General features: G+C 37.6%; 2 protein-coding genes across 2 annotated transcripts; both read left to right on the forward strand.

The window, feature by feature from the left end:
* Positions 1–791: 791 nt before the first annotated feature.
* On the forward strand, positions 792–13,474 carry adgrg4a (adhesion G protein-coupled receptor G4a). The gene is made up of 29 exons (XM_035668779.1): positions 792–997; positions 1,109–1,234; positions 1,506–2,135; positions 2,362–2,459; positions 2,560–2,618; positions 2,926–2,980; positions 3,191–3,228; positions 3,349–3,491; positions 3,951–4,010; positions 4,192–4,275; positions 5,430–5,515; positions 5,597–5,667; positions 5,750–5,777; positions 5,920–5,942; positions 6,093–6,235; positions 6,321–6,450; positions 7,306–7,412; positions 7,527–7,743; positions 7,834–7,999; positions 8,348–8,500; positions 9,067–9,204; positions 9,294–9,339; positions 9,523–9,626; positions 9,957–10,078; positions 10,583–10,851; positions 11,630–11,735; positions 11,909–12,189; positions 12,546–12,647; positions 12,754–13,474. The coding sequence occupies exons 2-29, from the start codon at positions 1,159–1,161 to the stop codon at positions 12,900–12,902; spliced, it is 3,684 nt and encodes a 1,227-aa protein (XP_035524672.1). The 5' UTR covers positions 792–997; positions 1,109–1,158; the 3' UTR covers positions 12,903–13,474.
* Positions 13,475–13,961: 487 nt separating this feature from the next.
* Positions 13,962–18,034, forward strand: vgll1 (vestigial like family member 1). The gene is made up of 4 exons (XM_035668708.1): positions 13,962–14,164; positions 14,970–15,172; positions 15,274–15,633; positions 16,479–18,034. The coding sequence occupies exons 2-4, from the start codon at positions 14,983–14,985 to the stop codon at positions 16,514–16,516; spliced, it is 588 nt and encodes a 195-aa protein (XP_035524601.1). The 5' UTR covers positions 13,962–14,164; positions 14,970–14,982; the 3' UTR covers positions 16,517–18,034.
* Positions 18,035–19,858: the final 1,824 nt, after the last annotated feature.

Consider the following 19,858-nt stretch of genomic DNA (forward strand, 5'->3'; position numbering starts at 1 on the left):
TTATGGGTATGGAAAAAGAGGAGCCATTTATATAATTTGGTTGTTTAAATAGTTACGGCTTTAAAAAGAAGACTGACTTTAAGGTCTGTACAGCTGAGATCAAGACAGACATGGCCTTTATACGTCACATAGAAAAGCCAATTAGATTTGTTTGAGCAGTTATCACTTGAGGATAATTGTAAAGTACACGAGTAGTACAAGAATATTACTTTGAGTGTTTGCAGAAAATTTACGATGGCGGCAACCTGACGTATAGAACACACATGTGTCTAACATACACACAAACCTGTTGTTGCAGTCATACCCATGAGCATATGTAACCTAAACATTCTTTTTGGTCATATCCAGCATTTGTACATGCGACTGTAACCTATGCAGATGATGTTTTATGTTTATATCTGAAATAATGACTTTTTTCCTTTTTTTCTTTTAGCTTCCATGACCATGAATGTCAATTTATGTGACGATTCTCAGAAATAGCCATCTGTGTAGAGACAGTTTAGGTAAGGACGCTTACGTAACAAACCCTAAATAGGAAACCTGCTATTTTGATAATGTCTGTGTCATCAACATCTACAAAGACATGGGTGTGTCTCAACATCCTGCAGTCTTTCTTTACAGTAAACTTTAAGCCTCCGTGAAATAAATATTACCATTCAAACTCCCACTGAGCCGCTGGAACTCTAACACTAAAGCCAGGTGCTTCATACTTAACACAAAGGACTTAAATGTGTTAATGGGATAATTTTGAGATTCACTTTTGCAAAGTTTTTATCAAGTCATGGGTTTCATGTTATCATGCATGTTAGTTATGTTTATTGCCTGTGATTAATGAGTAACTCAGGGAACTAAAGGGAGAGGGCGTGGAGGTTTTCTTATAGCGAAAATAGAGTGACGCTTGCCAGCAGACTCATTGCTCCACCAGCTTCTAGTGAGCTGGTATTGATTGCCTAATTTCTCACAAAACAGCTTAGACCTTTTCAAAAAGATGACCTTGGTAAGTGTCAGTTTTGTATTTAGACACATAGAATTAAGTAAATAATCAATGTATTATTTTTTCAAGGTAAATGCACATAAAAAAATCGTTTATCTTACCGTCGCCTTTCAGCAGATGAACACTTGACTGGCATTGAAGGTCCTGTGTTTTTGTTTGCTGTCATGGAGTCCGTCAGAAGCCTGTCTTCGCTAACCATCTGTCTGTGTATACAGCTGTCAGTGTGTCTTCTGGATTCAAGTAAGATTTCAGATAAATTAAATGATTTTAAATTCCATGTGAAGTGTCTACTGACTAGCACTTAAATTGTCTTGTTTTTTTTTTTATTGTGTTTATGTTTAGTTTTTCCCCTATTTTGGACAATTGAGTTCTCAAGTGAACTGAAAGAAACTCAGAATAATGAATTGTTTTGATGGCATACTGTACATTCTTTTAACATCTTTATGGTTAATAAACTGTATAGCTTATTTTTTCATCTACCTGTGTCTTTTCTGCCTATGTATTGTTTCAGCTGCCTCAGACAGCACCAGCTTGTGGGGTAAGAAGATACAGCTCAGGGGTCACCAGTATGTGTGGCAGCTACATCCAGATGCTGTGGTACCAACCCTTAAAGAGCTGAGTGTATGTGAGCTTCTACGCCTCAACTATGGAACCGAATGGACTGGTTTTGTCTACAAAGCACCGATGGAAAGACACATAGCACTGGGATTTGGGGGCAAAAGTACACATCTGGCTGTATGGCTGTTTGGTGAAGAACATCGCTTGGAATGGAAACTGAGTTTGAATGAATGGCACTCTGTCTGTCTCACCTGGTCGGGCCAAGCACGGAGGCTGCGGATCTACATAAATGGAACCAGCCAGCACGAGTTCTTTGTGAAACCCATCCTGCCCCAGAAACTGGCCCCAAACGGCACTCTCACTCTGGGGGTGTCTCATTATGTAGACGCATCTGGTAAAGTACAGTCGGAGAGTGGGAAAAATCTGCTTGGTGAGATTGGTCTGTTCAGGATGTGGGCCAGAGAATGGACAGCGGAGGAGCTGAGGGAGCAAAGCTGTGCAGATGGAGACGTGGTGAGCTGGGACATGAAGCAGTGGCAATGCAACTGCCCTGCCCCTGAGCCTGACAACAACCTACATTGTGGTAAATACAGTATGACCTTTCAAAAAAATTAATTACTCCCAAAGTTTCTTCACCTTTTCACAAAACAAGGCAATGTGCTGTAGGTGAGTTCAATGAGTGGGCTTTACTGTTCAGTAAATATGGTTTAAGTTAAAAAAAAAAGGTAAATCACACAGTCCAGAACCTGTTGATAGGTATAACATTTTACCTATTATAAAGTCATTTTCTTTGCTTATTTCTTTTTTAGCATGGCCACTCTACAAAATCAAAATGAAGACATTCATAGTTCACTCTATTTGGCCCGAAAATTGTTCACTGTCGCTGGAGGAAGTCACAAGAAACTGGGTACGAAGAATATGTGAATACGTCAATGGACTTTAAACAGTCATACTGTTTTTTCCTATCAAAATAATCTTTGTTTACCTTTGTTGTCTTCTCTTATCAGTTGGAGAGTGTTTTTCCTCTCAACATTTCTGTCCATGACATCTTTGTGTCAACCCCAAGGTAATACAACTTTTGTTAGCAAACCTCTCTACTATTCAGATACTATACTTTGGTAAAAGTAAAAGTCTTGCTTTGGCAATATAAAAGTACTCAGTGAGTAAAAGTAAATGTAGTCAAGAAGTGAGTGTTATGCTATTATGCATTATATTGGTTGAGGTGGAGATATTTAATATACTGTTGGATAATTTGAGCTATAACGGTTCATTATATTTTATATATGTTAAGTAACAAAAGTACATGTGGACTGTGATCCTGGTCATGGACAACATTCCTGTCTGTAATTTCTGTTATCTGTGTTCCCATACAGCCGTACCTGCCATGTGGTTAATAATTCTGCTGCTCTACATGTGCAACAACCTCAGGTACACCACTATTAGTACTCTGTTTGATTTTCCAGAAAGAAGCAGCAATATCCTCAAAGACCAGCTGATTAGAGAACAGAGATTTTAGACTGAGACAATATTGTTTTCCGAGGAAATCAATAATGTACGTGAGCACTGAGGTCAGGCATGGTGTAAGTAAGTGAAATCATACAACCTTTTAATAAAAATGTGATTTCGATGTGTTTTCAGGGATCAACAGCATTTTCAAACACCACCTGTGACAATTGGTAAGATGAATTTAAGACTCATAAGAAACTTTATGACACAAGATGCATGGAACAACCCAGACCTCAGTACAATGCACTTTACATGCAGATATAATTCTTTTCATTATGATTAATCCCCAGTTTCGACTGTGAAGTCTATGTGAGCGTGGATCCTTCTGCTAATGTAGAAGTTGTTCAGGGGAACATTGCTGCCTTGCTGAGTTTGACCTTCTCTTACGACTTCCTCAACCTGACAGCAAATAGCATCAGCATACTACCTGTGGGTACGTATATTCTGTACAGTACACATTTTACAACCACTATTACAGTCTTAAAAACGGATGTATGTTCACATGACGTGTGTGTCACACGAAGTTGACCTTTTTCATCGGGAGTTTATTTACATACATAATTGTATGATATTTGTTCAGTTCTTGTATTTCATAGACACAAAGCAGACTCTGGAAAAAACACATTTACATGAACATATGCATTAAAGTGATTATATTTACTGTGCACTTTCACTGCGATTGTTAAGTGGCTGAATTAAAAGCATGCTGTGGATACACTAATAAAAATGGGTGAGGAGCACATTTCTGTGTTTCTAAAAATACCTAATAGATCACTGTAAATTTGTGACTATTATAATTGACTTTTCCATTATTTGATTTGACATCATGCTATTTTTAATTGTAATTTTTCTTTCTCTCTTTGTAATAAATGTTTCATTTTGTTTCTTTCAGAGTTATTCCCTGCAGTGTCCGAGCCCGCCCCAACAGGCAGCACTGATGTAACTACATCCGGTGAGCATGCAAGAAAGAATTAAACAATGTCCATGAGTAGTACTGGTGCTTTGCAGCCACATGGAATCATGAAGCCTTTGGCAAACTGGTTCATCTATAATGATATAACAATTTCATTTTTTAAAACTATGTCTCTTTGTGCTGTTATATTTTCCTGTAAATTGTGTAATTTAATCCACAGAAACTGGTCCAACTCAAAGTCTGCCAGTTCAGCCTACTAACATGTCAACGACAGAAGAGCCTTTAGATCTCAACGAGACTGCCGGTCAGTTTACTAAACATCTCAGATAAATCATTGTTCATCTTCATTCTTGTTTCTTCTTCATATCAGCTCAGTTCTTAGTTGTCCTACAAGAGAAAAAAATAGCTTGAAGGCAGCAAACATAAAAACATTAGCAATAAAAAGCACAGTATGGTAGTTGTAGACATGGTACACACGAAAACAGCAGTGTATTGTACTGTTTCCATTTTATGCTTTATACTTCTGCTCCACTATATCTCAGAGGCATATATTGTAATTGTACTCATCTCTATTTGTCTGACAGCTTTAGTTTTCAGCACCTCCTGTCCAGTAAAAACCATCTACCTCCAAATTTGGTGATTTAGAATCAAAATCTGTCTTCATCATTGTTGCCTGAAAACGGGGCTGTTTTTCTAAGCTTATGAAAAGTTGACTTTTTAGAGATAGGTGGTTCTTACAAGACAGCGACACTACAACCATATGATGATCTTATAGAATATGATGCATTGCTGTATAGATTAAACTATCCAGCAGTTTATAAAGTAGTTGAATGAGCTAAATTAAGAGCGTTTAATAAACCTGAATCCTTGACCAGAGAAATTCCTTTAAGACAGGACGGTCTGGATTTACTACGATGGATAACACCATCAGTTCTGTGTCAACCAAAGCGTAACTTACAGTCTTTGTTGCCCTTTGTTGCATATAACTGTGTTCACATCAAAGCTCAATTTCTTGTCATTATAAGTACAAAGGTAATTATAGGTTACAATCTCCACCTCATGCCCTTTAACAAAGGTCTTAGAGGGTGGAAGTGATGTTTTTTCTAAAGTCAATTACCATATCTATGGTTTTAGAAATGTTCAGTCTCAGAAAGTGATTGTCACACCTACAATATCACTGCCCACAGGCACATTTGATGGATTATTTCCATTTCTGCTAATTAAAGAATGTCCGTCCATGTAGTGACTTTTCCAGTCACAATAGTGGGGACAGGACATATCTGTGTACGGAGCCTGTGGGGCATAAATGAAGCTTACACTGAACACCATGTTTTTGTTCTCCTACAAAATGTTTAACATTTGACAATTTGATTCTGAATTCCTTTCTGAACAGTCAGAATAGTGTTAAAACACACGTGTAATGACGCACTGCTATGTTATGTTGTTTCATTCCTGCAGTTGGACCTGATATATTCTTCAGAGTTAATATGACCTTAAGTATGACTGGCAGCCCTACAAAACCACATGATATTATTGAGAAATGGGTAAGAGACTCACAGAATTGCACTTGAAAGCTGTCTTTAGTTAAAAGATATGTGAACATAGTTATTCTCTTCGGGCAAAAGGTGAAAGAACAGCTGGAGGTGAATGACACTATGACTGTACTGAATCTCGTCATAAAGGAGGATGTTGGCAGGTGGGTCCCATTGAATTTGTGGTTTTCTCTGTTCGTCATACGAAAGCTTTGGTTGACTTATTATTCATCTTATTTTTAATAGGAACATGGAGCAGTACAATGGACAGATGGTGAGTGTGCACTTCATTTAATAACAAGACAAATATTTTTTTCATAATTGGGTTATTGAAGTTTAATCCTAGGAATAATTACTCATACTCCTGTAATAATTGATTTTTACAATGCAACATCTCTTTGTTTCATTTCTTTTAGATTTCCCATGGCCAACAAAAACAGTAGGAGACTAAAGAAAAGATCATAACAAAGCTGAAAAACTACCTGTGCTGCTGTTTTCTACTGTAACACAGCTTGATTCATATTGAATTCAGAATTTACTTACTGTGGTTCAAATGAATGTTGTTGTTACCCCTAATTGTGTGTTTCAGATATTACTGTACCTTCCATGTTCAGGACTACAGCATGTACGGTGTGGCAGACAGTAAAACCTTTATTATTGCCGTCTTGACGTCAAAGTATGAAAATGACTCCATCTCTATTCAGACTATGGATGTGGTGATCAAGCACATAAGTAAGTTGGATTTTGTGCCACAGATAAAAAGAGAAAGATGTGTATAAAATAAGATTTGGCAACATGTATATGTTTTTTCTTGTAGTGCCAGAAAACTGTTTAGAAGAAGCTACTTCAACAATCTATGGACAATATATTTGGCCTGAAGCATTTCCACAAGTCGACCAAGAAATGATATGCAAAAAGCCAAAATCAGAGAGAGCCTACAGGCTTTGGTAAGACATTAACTTCAATTTATCCAGTGGGTTTATATTTGTCCAGAGATGATGATGTCAGATTGCAAGATTATGACGTAAAACACATGCCAATAATCAGTAAAAACACTGAGTAAATCAGCAAGATGCTCGTGCTGTACAAAATGATTTGCTTTATTTTATTGAACGACATTACACAGCAGCATATTATATAATGTCTCTCACACAGCAATGAAGCACATATTGGACTTTCGGTTAAGAGTGTAATAATACTCAAGGGTTTATTCACACCAGCCTGAGTCATCTGAACCATCTTGGTAAACATGGTGAGAAAGTGGGGATTTTCTTGTATATTGCTCTATTTACTGATATAGATCCTGTTTATTTTTGTCTCAACAATCTGTTTCCATAGAGACAGCTCAGCAAGACACGAAAATTCCCCCAATTACAATGTCCAATCCTCCCACTCTGCACATAAGCTTTGACCACGCGCGTAATGTGGAGAGATCCCTGCCAGCCTGCAGCTCAGGCAAAAATCAATTTCCTATAAGTGAATTATTAGTGCAATGAAGGGCTTCAATCTTCCTCGCATCATCTCTGCCAAAACTGATATAAATCTCACTCAAGGGAAGGGACAATGGCTGGGCAATATGGGTAATCAGTTTTATGGTCTTTGCGAGGATGCTTATTAAGACTAAACACAATCATCAAGTGTGAACAGGTGTCTTTTACATTTTTTATCACCCTTTGTCTGAAATTGACAATGATCCTACTAGCTCAGGACCAAGCTACAGTGTGCCTTGTCAAGTTTAAGTACCACAAAGAATATGTATGAGTATATCATATATGTTTCCTCTGATTCTCTTCTCTCTTCAGTAAGTTAGATATTGAAACTGACTCCACCAGCTGGTCTCCTCCCAATATGACAAATTGCATCCCGCTTGTGACCATATCAGGCCTCAACAATATCACTGTCACTACTGGTAAGAGGATCAGTCCCACACATACTCACAGTCTTGGTTCTATCTCAATAAAATCACAACAGAAAGATGTGGCAAAATACAACAAAAAGCTTTAATAACTTATTGATGTTTTAGATAACGCGGCTAAGGTTGTGGACACGATTCAGGACCTTGTAGATGTTCAGTTAGGTAGCAATAAGGAGCTCTCTCCCTCGGATCTGGATATTGTGGTGGATAAGCTCGGCGAAGTGGTTGATATCAGCATCGTCAAACCTGCTGTTGGTGCCAACATTATCAATATTGTCGCTGACATTCTGCTTTCCAAAACTGACATCACTACGGTGGCTAACATGTAAGTGGAGAGGGAAGAGGGTGTTTGGGTAATTTACATTCAAAATCGTATTTTCTTGTTAATCCACGATTCTTTCGTTTTTGGAAAAAGTGTCCTTAATCTGACAGAGAAAATGGGGAACAATATGGATTTCCAAGGTAAATCTGTCAGTTTAACAGCACCTTCGCTGGCCATGTCCATGGTCAACACAGATCCAGAGGAGTTCAATGGCCTCACTTTTGGTGTGTCCTCCATTTCTCCAAATATGAACCCAAAGGTGAGACATTATAAATGCTATAATATGCATAAAGGGGGCAGCAAATTTTACTTATGAGTTGTTTTTGTGTACTGCAAAAGTGAGATATCCACAAGCAAAAGAAACTCCCATTTTCCACTCAAGGACAATTTCTGTTGCGATAATGTCCTTGAGCCACCAGGAAATGCAGGAACTAGTTTTAATAAACAAACATAATGGCCTCAAGCAGTCATGGCACATTAAACTTTAGCTAGAAAAAAAACAACTTACAAGAACTGACAGAACATGGAGAAATACTCCATGATCCATGAAGATGGATTACCACTGGGATTCAGTGTCATTATTACTTTTGTTTGGTTTTTTTTCCAGATTTTTCTCAACCAGAGCTTTGTGAGTCAACCATTCCCTGACACAATAGCAACTATCTCTTTGCCCTCTGCAATCCACAACTTTTTCCTTCCCGGACAAGGAAATAAAACTCGTGTCCAGTTTCATTTTTACGGAAAACAAGAACTTTTTCAGGTATTTTCATTGGAGTCTTTTCTTGTTACTATTTGTCATCTTGTTTTTTCTTTTCTTCTTTTCTTTCATTGTTCTTATTGCAGTTTCCCCTTCTCTTCTGTGTGCAGTTGTAACTTTTTTAAAGGAATAGTTCAACATTTTTTTAAATGAGCTTATTTGCTCTCTTGCAAATAAGTTAAATGAGAATATTTATCCCACAGACATCATGTTTGTGGGATAAATATGAAGCTACAGTCAGCATTAAAACTGTAAACAGGGGACAACAGCTAGCTGTTTCCAGTCTTTATGCTGAGCTAAGCTAACTAACTGCTTACAGTTGTGTAGCTTCATATTTACTGTACAAACATGAGAGTTTTATTAATCACCCCATCTATCTCTTGGCAAAAAAACAAATAATTATATTCCCACTATGTCAATAATCCGTAGTTTAAACAAGATAAATTTGCTCTCTTTCACTGTAGCATATTTTATTGACCAGAGACCTTAATTAAACTTTGCTACTATCAATGCTGTGATTTCTTGTCCTGCCTTACATGTTAATGTGACAACTATTTTATTTTTAACAGGACCCACTCACAACCAATACAACACAAAACAGCTGGAGATTGAATTCCTGTATAGTATCTGCCAGCATCAATAACAGCCATGTCAGCAACCTAAAAGATCGAGTGGTTGTGACCCTCAGACATCAAACACCCAAACATGTGAGAAATGAATGCATCCAGTTCATCAGTAAGACAAAGGCTTTTATATTTGACTCTAAAACAATCATCACTTCCCGTTTTTTTTACAGCCAGAAGACACGGTTCAGTGCATGTTTTGGGATTTCCTTAAAAACGGTGAGTTGGTCATTATTTATTATATCTTGTATGTTAACAGTTGGATTTATATGATTTAGAAATGTCTGACTCTCGTAGCACTTTTAGGGAACCAGTGAGATCAATAAAGGTCCTTAATTGCAGGAAGTTGTGTGTCGGTTGATAAGCAGCTTTAATGAAATGTTGTGTGTGTGTGGGTGTCAGGTGGGCAGGGCGGTTGGAACAGCAGAGGTTGTGAAACCTGGAGTATTTCTTCTTATCAGACCAGCTGTCTCTGTGATCACCTCACGCATTTTGCTGTGCTCATGGTGAGTCATTTTTGTCTGCTTTTTATAAATCAAACCAAGGAGCAAACAGCTCCCACAAGCACCAACATACTGTGTTCAGTCTGGCCAGTTGCTGACTGTTTGCATATATTTCTGCCAATTACGCACAATGTTAAAACCAGTGTGTAATGTTTTTATCATTAACATTATTTTTCAAATAATTGTGATAGGATGAGCTGCTTACCATAGTATCTATTTTGATACTACCACTAGGGGTAGTAAAAGAAAATGTTGGAAATGTTAAAATTCTACACTTACTGGCCTTAAATATAAGTTAATAATATATTTTATTCTGTTTATATTGTGTTTCAGGATGTATCCAGAGTCCCTATCAGTGACACTGACAATCAGATCCTGACAGTGATCTCATATTTTGGTTGTGGTATATCATCTGTTTTTCTGGGCATCACTCTTCTCACATATCTAGCTTTTGAGTAAGTCACTTGAAGGAATTGCATGAGCTGCATTAGCTGCATTGCTGGGTCACAACAATTTTAAGCATGAACATTAAGTCTTGACTTTGGAAATTGCAGTTAAACAAAACAATCCTAACTCAAAATTATTTTCCTGGAGTTTTTAAACGTAGGATATTTTCAGCAAAAGTGGGACACTTTTTGGCAAATGCACTGGGACAATATTAAATATTCACTCACACCAGTTCTGTTTTTGTGAAATGGGGCAACCCTCCCCAGATTTTGACACAGTTTAACACTCCAAAAAAAGCTACTAAGTACCCCCTGAGTAAGAATGTCTTTGTCACCAAAGTACTACATGTTTTACTCTAGGATTTCATTATCAATCAAAAACTGTACATAGTGATAATTTTCCAATTTGAACTCATGTGTAACATCATAAAATCCAAAGGCCTCTAACAAATTCTCAGACTTCCTGTTCCTGAGTTGCTCACTGTGTTTGCCTGTAACTCTCACACACTTTAGGAAGCTGCGTCGAGATTACCCGTCTAAGATACTCATGAACCTATCAGCTGCCCTGCTGGGGTTGAGCATGTTCTTCCTTCTCGACTCCTGGCTTGCATCCTTTTCCAACTACGGTCTGTGCATTGCCACTGCTGCGACATTGCACTACTTCCTGTTGGCTTCTTTCACCTGGATGGGCCTGGAGGCCTTGCATATGTATTTTGCATTGGTCAAGGTCTTCAACACCTACGTTCCTTCCTACATCCTCAAGTTCTGTGCTGTTGGATGGGGTAAGGCAGAACTTTAAGTGGTCCTCACTGTTGTAGAAAAAAGTCCAGTTGGCTTTAATTGGCTGATAGGGTTCAGGAATGGATTTTGATTGGTAGGGGTTGAGCTGGGAGGTGAGTCGGCTACACTTTATTTTATGGGGCCATAATTTTTGAATAATTTCCTGGAAATAACTATGTAATTTGGAATTAATAATAGGGAAAATGAATTGAGATTGCCCTTGAAATAAAATATAAATTTAGACCCAATAAAATGTTTATTCATTGTATTTATAATTATAAACTGTATATGTTGATTGTATTATTGCCTGTAGACAAATTTTACATTCAACTTCCCTGCATGTTCATTTAAACTACAAGAGCTCTGGGTTGTACTCTCAATTAGTTTGAATCTTACTGACAAAGTGTGTCTGTGGAACAATACCTTTGTTTATCTATGATTAGTGCTAAATGCTATTGTTCTTTCAAGGATAAGAAATAAGAGAGAGAGATAATAATTACCCATAAAATAAAGCTTTAATGGTGAGATATAATAATAGCAAGGACTTTTGGAGTGTCGGGAATCAGCTATTTAAAATAAATGTATTAATTATTACACAGCACAAAATGCAAAGAAGACTGAAAATAATGCTCAAAATTTTGGAATCTTGTTTTCTTTTTCATCACAAATAAATTCTCAACTCTAACGATTTTATTCTTTGTCACAATGTGAGCATATGGTTAGCTGACTCTGAGCTGAGTCAGCAGAAGGTAAATTAAGATTTAATTTGTGTTCTCACAGGTGTTCCTCTGGTCATAGTCAGTCTGGTGCTGGCCATAGATAAAGATGCCTATGGCAGTGCTGAGCCTGAAGAATCTGCGGTGGTGCTTCAGTCCACTGACCAATTGTAAGTACAAGCTCTGGGTGAGTCATTTCTATCTCGGGAACATCATCAAATTGTCTGATAGAAATTGTGAGATTAACACTCAGCACTGCGTCAAACAAAAATAAATGTAGTTGATGGCATTATCATAAACTCAGCGTGTATTACATGATGACCAGCCCTTTCCCTCCTTCCAGCTGTTGGGTGCAGGATGACGTCGTCTTCTATGTGACGGTGATGGCGTTTGTTCTTCTGATCCTGTTGTGCAACATCTCTGTGTTCATCGTGGTTCTCATCCAGATCAAAAAGATGAGGGCCAATAAACCATCAGCAAACAGCCACAGGTCTCTGCAGGACTTGAGGGCAGTCGCCAGTCTCACCGTCCTGTTAGGCCTGACGTGGGCAATGGGCTTTTTTTCATTCGGGCCAGGCAGACTGGTCATGCTGTACCTGTTCTCCATCTTCAACTCTTTGCAGGGTAAATAAGAGCTGTAGCTGGTGTTGCTGCTGGGTAGATATTACTTACAGACGAGCGGGTAATTTAGTGTTAATTTGTGTAGTTTATCTGGTTTTAAAACGATTTTATCATCTTTGTGATAGAGTTTCCTTGATTTACAGAGAAGCATGTAATGATGAGGTTTTCTTTCAACACAAATGTGAGGAAAATGGGACATTTAAGAGTGTTGTTAAAGATAATTATAGAAAACTATAAAATAAAAGCACTAAGATAAATAGAAAAAAACACAAAAACACTTCTATGTCTATATCATATTATAGAAAAACAATTTCAGGTACAGAATGAGTGTGTCTACTATCTCTGCTCTTTTTTCCTAGGGTTCTTCGTTTTTTTATTCCACTGTTTGATGAAGGAAAATGTGAGGAAACAGTGGAGAATCTACTTGTGCTGTGGACGTTTCAGACTCAGTGATTACTCAGGTACCTATTATAAAACAAAGCAATGCTTGGAGGACATATTGCAGTATAATAAAAATAATTTCAGTCTCTGATCCATTGTTTTCTCTTCCTTTTCTCCCGTGCTCAGACTGGAGCCGCAGTGTGACAGTGGGCGATCACCACAAAAAGAATAACCTTGTTAACTGTGACTCAGTCGCTTCTGCCAGCACCTCCACCATCAGGAAGGTGTCTGACTCCTCCACAGGGTCAGCACCTAACCACCACCAGGGGGCGTGAGCAGGCCTCTGGATGTGACATTTTGTACAGCTCTCCCTCTCAAGGTCCATTGTTCACAAACACTGAGAGCAGAACATAGAACAGCTGTTGTGGATATGGGAAGACCACATTTTCAGGGAGATACAATGGGTCTGTCTTGCAATTAAAAGTAAAGTAAAGAAGCCTGTTCTGAAAAGTGCATATTTTATGCTAGCAGACCTTATTTAAAAGCCTAAAAGCCTTCAATCTACAGTTCACCTTAAAGGTTTACATGACTGCTTTCAGTGTTGAATGATTCATCCTTGAAAAAAGGAAGATTCTGTGTCTGTAAAACTTTTAATGGTACATAAGTGAATGTAATGTTGCACAGGAAGTAAGGGTTTTCTATTTAAATGCGCTGGAAAGTACAATCTGTAACCAACTGTTTTCAAGTACATTACATGAGAAGATTGTACTGCTCATGATGTTTCCTTTAAAGACATCTATCTTTAATTTCAATGATAATAAAATATTCATGTAAGTTTTGTTGAAACGTATAAATGTATATTCATATGATCTTGGCATTGCTCTCTCTCAAATAAAGTGTTAACACAAATAACTACAGTATAAGACCACCACACTGGTTGTCTCATTATACTTTAATTTTTGTAATTTTTCAAAGATAAAATTGTGGCAGATGTCAGCCAAAGGCACTCTTCTTCGCAACACATTTCTGTTGCATCTGTTAAATCTGTTATCATTACATGAGTATAAAAAAAGAGAGCATGTACTCATCGAAACAAATAGGGTTCAATGCTGAGTTATTGCAGTGGGACCAAGGAAAACCCATGAAAGTCATGGGTTCTTCAGATATGGTAGTTGATTTAAAAACGAATAACTACTTTGTACTATGTAGCATGTTAATTTAACTGCTTCTGCTGTTTAACTTTGTGGCTGTGTGAGTGAGGAATGTCTTAATAACATGTCATTCACGCTAAGGAGGAACTGGCTGGATGGCATTCTGTTCATAGCTGTCTGCATTCATAAAGCATCACACGCCCTCCCACATCAGGTAAATTTAGAGGCTCAGTGAGCAAAATGTTTTGTCTGTAGAGGAGAGGAAAGACACCCAACTATGGTTCTTCGAGTCTAACCGATGACTCTGATGTTGTCTAAGCTCAAGCCAAGGGACGTTTTTTCCAACAACTTTGGCTGCTGCTCATGTAGGTGAATGCATTAGCTTTGATCAAGCAGTCAATGCAAGGACACAGTCCCTGGTCATCTTTGGTCAATCATCCGGTCAGGTAAGAGAAGCAAGTTCCTTCAAATACAAGCTGACACATTGGTTTGGTTCTTTATTCATGAACAGGGTTGGGAGTTCAATTAAGTTATACGTAAGTTTTTGTATATCTGCACTATGGGGTGGATGTAATCTGAGTATTTAAACTTCACTCAGTCGGTTACAGTTTCTCCTAAATTAGGACACAGTCATCATGCTTTCAGCCCACCACATTTACAATGCAATCCTGTAGTGCAAACCCACACAGTATAGTTCTTATTATGTTAAATATCCAACCACAATGCCCAAATTACACAGTGAATACTGGCATTTCTTAGAAGTGATCCTTAGTAAATGTATTGTGCATCATCACCTAATTTCCATGCACTGTGAGTAAAACATGTTAGATTTTCTGAGCCATAGAATTTGCAAAGTGAAAGGTGTAGTGTACAGTCCTCCTGTTTCTTCAGATAACCAGATAAGGAAGGAATCTGCTCCACTGAAGAAGAGTTTAGTTTAGTTAGATTTTAAGTCACTTTTTTTTAAAACAGACCAGGTGGTAAGTTAACACATCCTAAAGTGAAAAGTATATTAAGTATCTGAAAGGTGAATGTAAGTTGAGAGAAAATGACTCACTTAACAACATCATCCAATAAAAACTGTATGCAAAGAAAGACCAACAGACAATGTGCACTGCTACATTATGGACTAAGTTGTCGCTTGTGTGACTGTAAAATTATAATTCATGACTAAGTACATAAGATACCAGTATAGTCTAAAGTGAGCATTTTCTAATAATGATAATTTAATAATTTTGTCTCTGGTTTCAGTCACAGCTGACCCATGGAGGACAGAACAGATAATCCGATGGCTGTGAAGGTAGAGAAACATTCTCAGTGTGTCATCCTGACTTACTTCCATGGAGACATCAACAGCATGGTGGATGCTCACTTCAACCGTGCTCTCAGCAAACCCTGCAAGGCCAAGGCGCCATCAGCAAAGACAAAGAAAATACGTAAAATGATAAAAATGGGTGAGCAAGCACACAAAACCAACAGTGTATGGCCTTCCTGACTACAGACAGGACAATCGATCCCATTCACACTGCATGTTTATTTTTCTCTATCCCCACAGAGGACAACATCCCCTGTCATGGGAGAGCTGTTGACCCTTACTCTGAGACACAGGTCCCTCCTGTAGCAGGACGCCTCATGCCCTTCAGCCCTGCAGACGATGCTCCTGATGGGTGGCACTCGTTCACTGCAAGGACAGGAGAGGGCCCAGGGCTGCCGTCCATTCCGTACTCCCTGTCCTCAGAAGGGCTGAGTCGTACGGGACAGGAATACGCTACATCCCTGCTCAACCTACTGCATAATGAGCGAGGTGAGATGGGACCCAGCATAGCCTCCAGCTCCAAGCCAGAACTGCTTTCCAGCTGGGCGATGCCACAAGGATTTAGAGAGTCTGTGGATCCTAATGGGGGCTTTGAACCTGGTAAGACTTTAGCTGCACTATAATATATTTAAAAATGTCTTCAAACCAATAAAATGAAAACAACTCTTAGATTAGTTAGATGAATGGATAACGAGTTATGGGGACCACTACACAACCTGTAAAACACCTTAAGCTGTGTCTGTTTTGCCTGTGAAGGAACTTTCCAAAGTCTGAGTCTGTTGTCATCACACCTTGGATTGGAGAATTCAAACTATTAACAAAATGCCTGAGTAATAAACTAGGTGTGTGGAGGTTAAAAGACACACTGAGTTGCATTATGGGAAGAGTTTTTGGTTCTTTACACATAGTAGGTACTAAAAATAGAGACATCTTGGCCTCTACTGCATAGGTGAAAAGGTGAAACTAAATTCCTGGTGTACTGCTTAAACTCTTACCCATCTGCTAAATGGCACATCATCAAGTGCCAACTGAGTTTTTAATGGAATGGTTATATGGTTATAATCATGATGTATTCTTAGAAACAATTTTGAATGATGTACAACTTAAGCGAGTAATTGTGTTCTCTTTTGCCCCTGATTTAGAGTTAGTCAGGAATGATTAATTAAGAAAGTAGTCATATGCAGGTTTTTCACATACATTGCACTATAGACAACCCATCATTATCCAGCCCTATTTAAAGAATTTGTTAGGGATTTGTTAATTACCAGTTAGTTCCTGATGTCCTTACTCGTTTCTTAGCAACCATTTAGGAATTTGTGCATTATTGCTATTATTGAAATGTTAGTGTAATTAATTATTAATTTTACCCGGCATGCTTGATTACAAACTTGTTCATATACATCCATTAGTGCTGCTTAGAAGTAATTTTGTCTTCTCTCTGTCAGGACACCGTCTGGACAAGAAGGACTTGTACTGGTATTGAACAGAAAGCGCCTGGTGCAGCAGAGGCAGAGAACAACCAACATACCTGTGGCTCTGTAAAGCCACCAGGCTTTCTGTTCACTCCAGTAGCCTTCAGATATTTTTTCTCGTCAAACAGGCCTGACTGTCACCTGAGAGTACACACACGGAAGAAACAGCATCGCATCCATTCCCTGCTGCGCTCTTTCCATTTCTCAGTAAAATGACCTCAGCACTTCAGTATGTATTCACTTGAACAAACTTCTTCTGAAACGGGACATTCTTTGACAAACCTGTTCTTCAACTCTGTCACTCTTCTTGTAGATCTCAGAGCACTGTATATGTTGTTGCTCTCTTTGCGGTGGAGTTGGAAGAAGGGCTTTTATCAGGCATTCTCTTAGTGGGCCTACACCAGTACATAGACCAGTATTAAGTTAAAATATAAACATTGTGAGCCTCTTGAGTGTGTAAATATTAATGTTAATATCTGTCCACAGTTCACCTTGATGAGTTTTACTTGCTATGAGACTATTTTATATATCAAAATGAACAAAAACATGAAGGATAGTGATGTTGTTGTGACTTGTTTTCTTAGTGTAATCTTAAACTTACAGTATATCAGGGGGTGTCATGAACTATACAAAAATCTAATCATATACAAACTTAAATAAATATCTGAGCAGACGAATACAAAATCTCTCAATTTGATCACAGATAGCTATTTACCATAATGTGAAATACATCAAAAACCATATTTTATATATGCATTAGGCAAACAGCACAACATGATAATATATATATAACACCTAATGATGTACTGCATATAAAAAATACATAAAAGATATATGATATGTGTTTCTAAGTACATTTACTCAAGTACTGAACTTAAATACAATTTTGACATACTTGTACTTTTTCACTTATTTAATTTATTTCCATTTAATTAAACTTTATACATCTACTCTATGTTTCAGACGGGAAATGTTGTACAGTTTACTTCACTGCATGTATCTGACAGCTATAGTTAGGCCTACTGGTTACTTTTCAGATTCATATTTAAAAATGTTTGTACTTAATGTACTTTTACTTAAATGTACTACACGGAGTTTTTAACTGGTTATGAAACAGTCTCAGTGTAATATTGATGTATATATATATGAGCAACATAAACAAACAAGACCATGAATGAGAAGATTGGTTATTTCTATATAGTTATTTTTAATTACTTACTTACTCAATTTTTTCAAGTCAAATTCTGAATGGTGGACTTTTACTTGTATCTTTATAGTGTGGTATTGCTACTTTTACTTCTAATAATTTGAATACTTTTTCCACCACTGCATATGATTTATCTTTATGTTTCAATATTGTGGAAACTCAATGTGTTCAATATTTAATAAATAAAGGAGACATCATGAAAAGAATATATATGAATAGATACATACATGGTCTGAATAAACAGATGGGCCATCATATACTGTAAGCGGTGTAATGCTCTGTTTGTCTTGGATGGCAGAAAAAAACTTAATTAAAAATGGCATTGCGGAATAAAAATTTTCAAGTCATGGTCGTCATGGTTACGCTATATATTTAGTCTCTATTTATTTATTCCTATGAGTACTCATGTCCTACATTTTTTTCAGTGTTGATCACTTTGTGTTGATCTTTTTAATTGACATTTTTTCCACAATGTAGTTGAATAGTGATCTGCTAGTCTATAGAGCTATTCACAGACTCAGAATGTAAATTCTTGAAAGGACAATTTTATCAGTAGAAAGTGTCACACTGGGTCGAGCTTCAGAAAGGTCTATAAACAAGTTGGCTTTTTGAGGACCCAAAAACATCATCACCATCATTTTCTCAACTCTCTTCACCTGTTTGTTCTTTCACCTCTTCACACAGTCACCTGTTTAATTTGGTAGGCCTAACCCAAGATGAAGAATGTGGAGACTACAGTGAATGTTTTTAAAGGAGCTCTACACCTACATGGCACTTTTTAAAAGGTGTTAATATCGGAAATACACTAGATAAGTAAGGTTTATTTTTGACTTGATGGATCAGAACAGGTCATTATGTAGTAAAGTCTGTTCTAGTGGAACACTGGTTATCTCTAACAATGCTAAGAGTATACTGTCATGCTAGCAGCTCTGTTAGGCTGTGTATACCACACAGGAGCTTGATGCAAAGAATTCAAATCAATTCAATTTATATGTATATCGCCAATTCATAACAAAAGTTATCTCAGGACACTTTTCAAATAGAGTAGGTCTAGACCGTACTCCTTGTAAAATTAACATTATCATCTTAGTTTATCTCGTTAGCTCCCACGTGCTAATTAGTGATAAAAGAAAAGTACAGCTGATGGGAATGTTGCAGGGTATTTGGTCAGTGACAAAATTTTTTTTGACATGGTGAAGCTGAAGAAAGGAAATGTTAATGTTATTACAATTTATTGTGAAAAAGGACATGAATTTCTCTACCAAATTGTATCCAGTCATTAACATATTTGAGTCTGGACAAAAGTGGTAAATACACATATACAAATTATTTTGTTTTTTCAAATGTATATCTGCTGAAAAGTGTGAATTCCCTACACTGTTACTGCATTTACTGGAAGATTGAAAACACAGTGAAATACTAAGCTTTGAATTCACGAGGACCATTTGGACACTGCGACTAGGACTAATTCTGTTGCCTTATATCCATTTTAATCTGCAACACATGTTGAATCAATGAGTTTGACATGTTTAGTGGCAGCACACCAGTTGGTTCTTTCATACTTAGTCACAGAAACACGATGACGGTATCCACATTTCACTGCAGACACCATTCACAGCCACAGATGGAGTATTCATCTCCACATGATGAGTGGGTGGATTATCGAAGGTGCTGCGCTAATATTAGTTTTTTCCCAACTTACACTGCATTAACCATGGATGGGTTACCAAATTAGCCTATGGAGCAATTTCCAGAGAGCTCATGGACCCCAAGCCAGGTGCAGGCATTGGTGGAATAGGGCGCCTTTTCTTGTTTCTGTGTTCAGAATCCAGTCCAAGGCATTAACCAATGCCAATGTGAGAGCAGGGAACTACATTTACACATTTGTGTTGGTAAAAATAATGAATATATATACAGTATATGTGCATATGATGCCCACACAGTCTACATATAAACTTATTTATATAATAACAAAATAATCACTTGCTGCCTAATATATCCCACCCACTGACAGGTGGTATCATGATAACCAGATAATCAGTGATATTGACCTGTCAGTGCTCATAAGGTTATGACTTATCAGTGTAATCTCACTCAATAACTGCACCATAGCTCTGTCTTTTTAGGTATTCTATCAGTATTTGTC

Source organism: Morone saxatilis, unplaced genomic scaffold (assembly GCF_004916995.1).
Source record: "Morone saxatilis isolate NCDOM2014 unplaced genomic scaffold, NCSU_SB_2.0 Contig22, whole genome shotgun sequence".
Lineage (NCBI taxonomy): Eukaryota > Metazoa > Chordata > Actinopteri > Moronidae > Morone > Morone saxatilis.

Excerpts from the sequence above, each read along its gene's own strand:
- vgll1 (XM_035668708.1), top strand. The coding sequence starts at position 14,983 with ATGGAGGACAGAACAGATAATCCGATGGCTGTGAAGGTAGAGAAACAT. Across the intron at positions 15,173-15,273 it reads ACGTAAAATGATAAAAATGG|AGGACAACATCCCCTGTCAT; the intron begins GTGAGCAAGCAC and ends CTATCCCCACAG. Across the intron at positions 15,634-16,478 it reads TAATGGGGGCTTTGAACCTG|GACACCGTCTGGACAAGAAG; the intron begins GTAAGACTTTAG and ends TCTCTCTGTCAG.
- adgrg4a (XM_035668779.1), top strand. The coding sequence starts at position 1,159 with ATGGAGTCCGTCAGAAGCCTGTCTTCGCTAACCATCTGTCTGTGTATA. Across the intron at positions 1,235-1,505 it reads AGTGTGTCTTCTGGATTCAA|CTGCCTCAGACAGCACCAGC; the intron begins GTAAGATTTCAG and ends GTATTGTTTCAG. Across the intron at positions 5,778-5,919 it reads AGCAGTACAATGGACAGATG|ATTTCCCATGGCCAACAAAA; the intron begins GTGAGTGTGCAC and ends CATTTCTTTTAG.